The 7,039-nt window shown below is 35.3% G+C and overlaps 1 protein-coding gene across 1 annotated transcript in view; it reads right to left on the bottom strand.

Moving 5' to 3' along the window:
• Positions 1 to 620: 620 nt before the first annotated feature.
• Positions 621 to 7,039, bottom strand: part of DPM1 (dolichyl-phosphate mannosyltransferase polypeptide 1, catalytic subunit) — an 11,500-nt gene continuing 5,081 nt past the window's right edge. The window contains exons 4-9 of the mRNA XM_009998657.1: positions 6,794 to 6,870; positions 6,664 to 6,689; positions 6,012 to 6,107; positions 4,496 to 4,564; positions 4,089 to 4,203; positions 621 to 1,032 (exon numbers count right to left, since the gene is read on the bottom strand). Coding sequence (XP_009996959.1) covers positions 928 to 1,032; positions 4,089 to 4,203; positions 4,496 to 4,564; positions 6,012 to 6,107; positions 6,664 to 6,689; positions 6,794 to 6,870 — 488 coding nt within the window. The 3' untranslated portion in view covers positions 621 to 927. The remainder of the gene's footprint in view (positions 1,033 to 4,088; positions 4,204 to 4,495; positions 4,565 to 6,011; positions 6,108 to 6,663; positions 6,690 to 6,793; positions 6,871 to 7,039) is intronic.

Genomic DNA, 7,039 nt, shown 5'->3' with positions numbered 1-7,039 from the left:
ATATTTGATTGCAAGGGCTTAATAATTTCTGAGTTCTGTATATATCAAACAGCAAAAGAAAAAATAGTATTATTCTGTATTTTGTTCATCAGAATCTGGAACAAATACAGATTTCACATTGCCAATTGTTATTTGACATAAGAAAATTTTTTCAAATGTCTTCAGTGAGGTGAACAGGGTCTTCTATCACACTGAGATTAGGCAGCATGTCATCCTCCTCTTTTATAGATTTTTAGTTTCTAAAGAAAACAGGAAAAGGGAATATCTGCTTCTAAACAAACACATGATACAAAAATATTCCACGTATAGGGTTTTCTTTCTTATCCAAAGAATATTCCTTCTTTTCAGTCTACGAAAAATTTTACAAAGAACAAATTGCTGCACTCATCTGTATTTCCTCTTAGCTATTGCAAGTTATTTTCAGTTCTGTAGAAACTGTTCTATCTATCTGCTTTAAGATACATGTATATATGTGCTGAAGAAAGAAAGGGAACTAAAGAACTAATTGACATATATTTAAAATACTATCCGCAAACCACAGACCAAGGATAAGATAAATTCTATGTATTTTTTTTTGTCCTTGCTTGTCTTTATTCAGCAGAAGCTAAAGATGATTTTGAAATAATGATTCATTTCTAGCAGGAGATCATTTAGCATTGTGTTCTTTATTAGGACTTCATTATTTTTACAAAAATAGAATAGAGCATTAGTCTTTATTAGTGCTTAGTTTAATATACAGTTCATTTATTTTGAAAGGAGAATTCTGGGATACAATATATTTAGTTCATTATTGGTGGTTTGTTAATTGTTAGTTTATAGCAGGTCTTCTGGTCACCACACAAATTATCAAGCTTCTGCTATTACATATTAAAAACAACACAGATGTCAGAAAGCGTTTTTCTAAATAAGTTAATTTAGGATAAACTATCATGTTGTAGCAAACAAGGTCAAGAGTCCCTTTAAGAAGGAGACTATTTCATTGCCTCCCAGTTTAGATTCTCCATAGACACGGTCCACAAATGAAATAGGAACCTGTTGAAACAAGCAAAACTATTTTTAAGGTTCAAAACCTAAATAATCAGACACTCTGTAAAAAAAAGAATGGCCTTTGAACTATAGCATGTTTAGACATGGTAAGAAGGCAAGCACCAGACTGGCTTCCTTTGTGTTAGTTCTTACCAGTGGCTTTAATGTTGCCCCATAGCTGGGGAGAATGAAATTGTTTGGTTTATCACCTTTAAAGATGATCCAAAGACATTACTCAGTGGCTGGATGATACACCAGTCAGAACAAAGTGAATAGCTCAGGTGCACTAAAAGCCTGGGGGCTTAAAATGAACCGTCACCAGTTTCCTTGTTAGCTAAATTCAACACCTGCCTCAGTAAGGCAAACATGTCCTACCACCATGGAACAGCACTCTGCTCAGCCTCAACACTGGCCAGAAGATGACATCTGAATAAGGCAGTTAGTGCATATTTTACAAGCAATGTCTTATTGGTCTTTGACCATTTAATAGATTATTTAAAGGACTGAAGGCATTTAAAACACCAATTCTGATTACCTTACTGAAGTGATCATACTCTCCAGATTAACTCAGTATTCATGTCAGGAACATAATGCTTCTCAGTAATTTGACCACGTACAAATGACATACGACAGGACATTTGGCCAACACTGTATTAGAATATTTAAGAATTTCCATACATATTTGTGTGCAAAACTGAATTACTTCAGGGGCTAAAATAAAGAATTGCAATTGCAAAAGTCATTAAAAAATTGGCTTAGCATTCTGCTGGCAGTTTCAACCAGAAATCGTCTGGCAAGTAGAACACAAGAATCACCACACCCTTGCATCTGTGCCAGGACTGAGGATTTCTCACAATTCCAGCAGATCAGTCCATGGTAGAAGAAAATCCAGGGCAAGAAGACAGTAAGAAGATCAATAAAAAGGCATGGAGATAGACTCAACAACAACACTAGCCTTCCTAGTAGGATCCCTTTGATGATTCCAGTAAGAATCCTGGCAACTACAAACAGCTGATCTATGGGGCATGGACAGAAATCGCGGAGTATGTCAGTGCAGGGTGTCAGAAATGACATTTCCTGACCAGTGATGAAAAAATGATTAATATCTCATCTAATAAAACATATCCAGTCTTTCCCTTCAGTACAGGAGTTAACTACCTGTCTTGTTGCTGGACATTGCCCTTCTCACATACGAAGTTCTAGCATTTGTCTTAAAAGCAGCATTTTCAAAGGATGTTTTTTCCATGTACTGTGATACATTTCACATATGGTAAGTAAGTACAGCAAAATGAAACACAGGAGCACACGAGATTATTCAGGTATAGCTTGTGCCAATTCATCTCATTATCCATTTGTTCCTTACACACTGGCAGGTCTCAATCTTAGTTTTCAATTCTGCTTAAGAAATATTTGATCCTCACAACCATATCTACATTTTACAACTGCATAAAAATTCCTATTCTGCCTATAGAGTTGCAGTACCTGCAAACCAGGAATTAGACACGCAAGTGTCACCTTTTCTGGAATTTCAGTATTAATAGATCATAAGTACTGATCAGGAAATACTGTATCAATTTACTTTAAATGTAATGGAAAATTGTGCTGCCCCAGGAAGCTATGACATTGATGATACATAGCACAGTAAAAATACAAGTCTTCTTGATAGGCTCTTGTCAGCAACCTGAGGACTGTCAAGTGTGTTAGAGAAGCCACAACAGAAATCTTACAGACAGGGTGGAAGCAGAATAATGAAGCAACTTTTCAGTTGTTAGAGAGAACACTTCCCACGTGTGAGAAACCAAAGGAGCAGGAAAGATCATGCTTACTGGAGGATGTAACAGATGAATTGTGGAGGATGGCCTAACTGACCCCTCCCAAAACGATGCCCACGTCACACCACTGACTGGGAGACATCAGGCCTAGTGAAGACTGTGTCAGGCTTTGAACTGGAGAACAAGTATCATATTTGATGCTATACAACTAGCAGAGGCATGTACATAAATTAGTGGTGGGATCAAATAATAGGAGAGGAAAAAGCAGCAGCCTGAAAAAGTACAAGCAACTCAAGATTGCATTTTTTTTAAAGTTAGAGAAGTGTATTTCACTTTTTAAAAAATGTATAGTAAATAAAACCTCATCTCATCCCAGGTTTCAGTATCTGGATGAACACAAGTGAGGATTTAATTCAGCAATATTAGCACACTATATGCGAGTACAGCTGGAGGTGAAAACCAAGGAAATTTAGGGTCAACCCCCAGCTACACAGGATAGTGATGTTGCTCCATAAGCAAGAAAGAGTGGAAGAAATTGTGTGGAAACACTTTGCTGATAGAGAAATGCAGTAAGTAAGTTTTTGAGAGAAGGACCAACAACAGAATTCTCTGACAATTCTCAGTCATAAAAATGATTATAAAGAACTGGTTCTGAGATTTGGCTGTGGAGAGAATTCCAGTGAATCATCTTTAAAGACACCAGCAAGAGCAATTCAATGAAATACAAAAGGCAGCAATCAGATTGCTGGAAATATAGGATCTATCAATCGTTCGGTGTTCTTTTACAATGGTTGTAGCTGGTACATTCAAAGAGTTTAAAAGTAGAAAGTTGTGATAGCTGGGAAGTTGGAAAATAACAAGGCAATAAATGACAGAGAACAGAATAAATCTGAAATAGAATCAGGCTGCTGGAGAAAACAAAATGATTTGAAGATACCTAACTAGAGATGTCTGTACAAAATGAAGGAGGAAAGAAATGGCTCAGAGCAGCTCCATGGTATATTTTCACTTTTTTCCCAACTTTGTAAAATTATATGCAGCCAAAGAAATGGCGACAGGAATAGAGACTGATCTGACAAGCACATCAGCCATAGGAATAAGTAAGTGGAATTTCAGACCTGGTATGCACCTGGAAGAGTTGGAAACAGAGAGTTCTACGTATGTAATTTCTTTGTATCAATTTGAAAATCTTGCTTCTTCTTGTGAGAACACAAAATTTCCTATGCTCCCAGTAATCTGTATGTACATTTAAATGCAAGCACAATATACTTATTAAAACCTTTACTATACCTCTCCAATAGTATATCCTAACTGTCTAGCCCGAACAATCATCTCCATCTGGAAGACGTATCCTTTTGAAACACATTTTTCCATTAGTTTCTGTAACACTTCTTTTCTGTATAACCTGTAAATGATTAGAAAGAAAATGAAACCTAAAGCACAATTTCTGAACTTCAGAAATCAAGATAATGTGTTGAAATCTTAACTGTGATGAGTCACGCATATCACCACTATTTAAAAAGAATCTTTAACAAAGTCATAGGAGCAGCAGTTTTTGCAATCTAGTCTACTGTTTCTTACACCCTTCCAAAAAGATTTAATAGTCCTCACTAAAAAAGGTCTGTTCTTACTCCAGTTCCTTGTTCAGCAGTTTCTTAATTATAAATAAACTTCACGAATTGAAATCAGACCCATACCTGAAACTCCCTGTTAAATCTGATGCACCTGGTCTCAGCAAAATCTGAGTTAGAAAATTGGCACCACGACTGTGAAAGAAAACATGAATGTTAAAATTGCTCAGTACACAACTCCAAGACATCAAGCAGAATTTCTAGAAAGCAAGTATCATCCTAGTAGGCAAAAAAGAAACTTTTTATTGCTTAATATGAAACAACGATATTTGTTTCCAGTGCTAGATTTGACTAATAAATACTCATTTTAAGCCAAAACTCATAATTTTAGTTTTCAAATGTTGTTGATTAGTAGTTCCCTTCTCTATGAAGGGAAAAACAATGATTTTTAGGAATTAGGTTTACAACCTGTTTCTCTATGGTAAAGCTGTCAGTACAACTACACACTAATGCAATACAAAAGAAATATGACAAGAGTCAAACTAACATTTTCTTCTCACTAACATTCACTGTAAGCAGAAAATAAGATGCTTCCTGGACAAATGTGAGACTTGGATTTAGAAAATCATGGTTCAGGTTTAGTTTACACTACTCTCATAGTGCAATAAAGCTCAACAAAACCATTGTGAGGTTGAAAAGCCAGCCATGACTGTCTTGCTGAGGGTTATGTTACACACTGAAGATGTGCAAGTTCTTCACCAGTATGATGTACAAGGATTCATCTCTAATGTCAACTTACCTCTCTTCCTTTTTTTGAGTGTGTATTTTATTTAGATACACAAGAAGATAAGCACTTATTCCAGCCATTAAAAGCAAGAGCAATCCAAATACAGTCCTTGTTGATACCATCTCCAGATCAGACTGGCAACACAAATTCTGCTCCTAATTATTTACAATAGCTTATACATCAGCCTTAACTTATGCCTATTCTCTTAAATAAACCATATGAGAGAGACTTTTTGCAGAAGAAACTTGCTGATTACCTCCTGAAAATCTTTAGGTCCCTGTAAACCAGGGATTCCACCCTCCATACGCTTATACAATGTTGACATAATTTTTTCCTCTTTGCTTTTGGGAGAAACTTCTCCCCAGTGCTCAGCATAACCACCCTCCAGTAAGGTCTAAGTAATGATTTATTGACATTGATCGTGCCAAATAATTCTTAACTTAGGACAAATCAGAGGGTCAACAGAGGGGTTTAGTAAGTAATTTACTGTTTAGGGAAAAGATCACTATAGATCTTAAAACCATCTAAATGTGTCTTTTAAACTTGACAAAATGTCATAGCCTCCGCTCATTCTTTCGATGATGAAGCTGAAAATCTGCACCACTCTGATACCATGTACATTTGTCCACTGTTGGACCCATTTCTCAAATCTTCTAATTACATTCTTTTTTGGTGGGTTTTAACCCAGGAATTTGCAAATCATGCATGCTTCTATTATTTCATATAATTTTCCAGTACCCAGTGTTATTGACTACATTCTCAGTACAGCTCAAACAATTCATTATTTGAGTACCTGGAAATCTTACACATTTCTAACTAACAAATTTATATATAAATATCTAGAAAAATACTAACCTGATTAATTTTCTTTTCAAATCCCAGCCATATACTCCTCCATTTCCTTGATATCTTGTTCCAGACACAATATCAAAATTGCCTTCTTTCTGCTTTCTACAAATAATTGGTTTTGTCAGAAAAATGGGAGAAATATTTATATGAAGGTAGTACACATTTCAAAATAACAATAACTCTTTCAGTACAAAACCTGTATTTTACAAACCTTTGAAAAATAAGTAGAGGAAAGCAAGAGTTACAGCAGTTATAATAACCATTATGCGTATAAAAACCTGCTAATTGTTCTCTTAAAAGGAACTATTTTAGGGAATCTTAGTGTATTTTTCCAGCTATATCAGAGAATTTCACAGACTGCTTCATAAATAATTTATGAAGACTAACTCATGTTTATGTCTATACTTTTCAAAGCTGAACAATCATTACAAGGAAGAGAAGTACTTAACCACACATACACTCTTCTACTTGAAACTTCAGGACTTTTGTTCTGGTTAGAAACTAATTATTTTTCTGGATTATTTTGGGACAAATCTGATGAGTTGCAATCAATTTTATTTGAATTCTTGCCTTGCCATTTTTTTTCACTATAGCTAGACAGCTATACAAGAATATAAATGTTCAGAAATAATGTCTTCATACTACAGTTGGCACCTACCTGATAAACTCTGGAATAAATTTTGGCTGAAATGGAAGGAAAACAGATCAGAAAAGAGAAAGGGGTGGGAACAGAAGATATAAATTAATTATAGCAGACTAAAACCACAGTACATAAACTACAGACTTACATGGTGAGAGAGGTCAGCATCCATAATAACAATAAAATTCCCAGTGGCATGCTTCATTCCATGAATATAAGCAGTACCTGATGAAAACAGCACAGGAATAATTTTCCTCACTATCTTAACATATGCAATCTGGCCACTTATTTCTAACCGGTCTAAGTTATACTAGAAAAAGATCAACTAAAAACTCCTAAAATTTATTTTTAAGTGTATCAGTGGTCAAACATTAAAATTACTTTTCCTTTTCCC

This window comes from Chaetura pelagica, unplaced genomic scaffold (assembly GCF_000747805.2).
Source record: "Chaetura pelagica isolate M959 unplaced genomic scaffold, ChaPel_1.0 scaffold275, whole genome shotgun sequence".
NCBI lineage: Eukaryota > Metazoa > Chordata > Aves > Apodiformes > Apodidae > Chaetura > Chaetura pelagica.
Note: the sequence above shows the minus strand (reverse complement) of the source record. Positions and strands in the feature narration are given on the sequence as shown.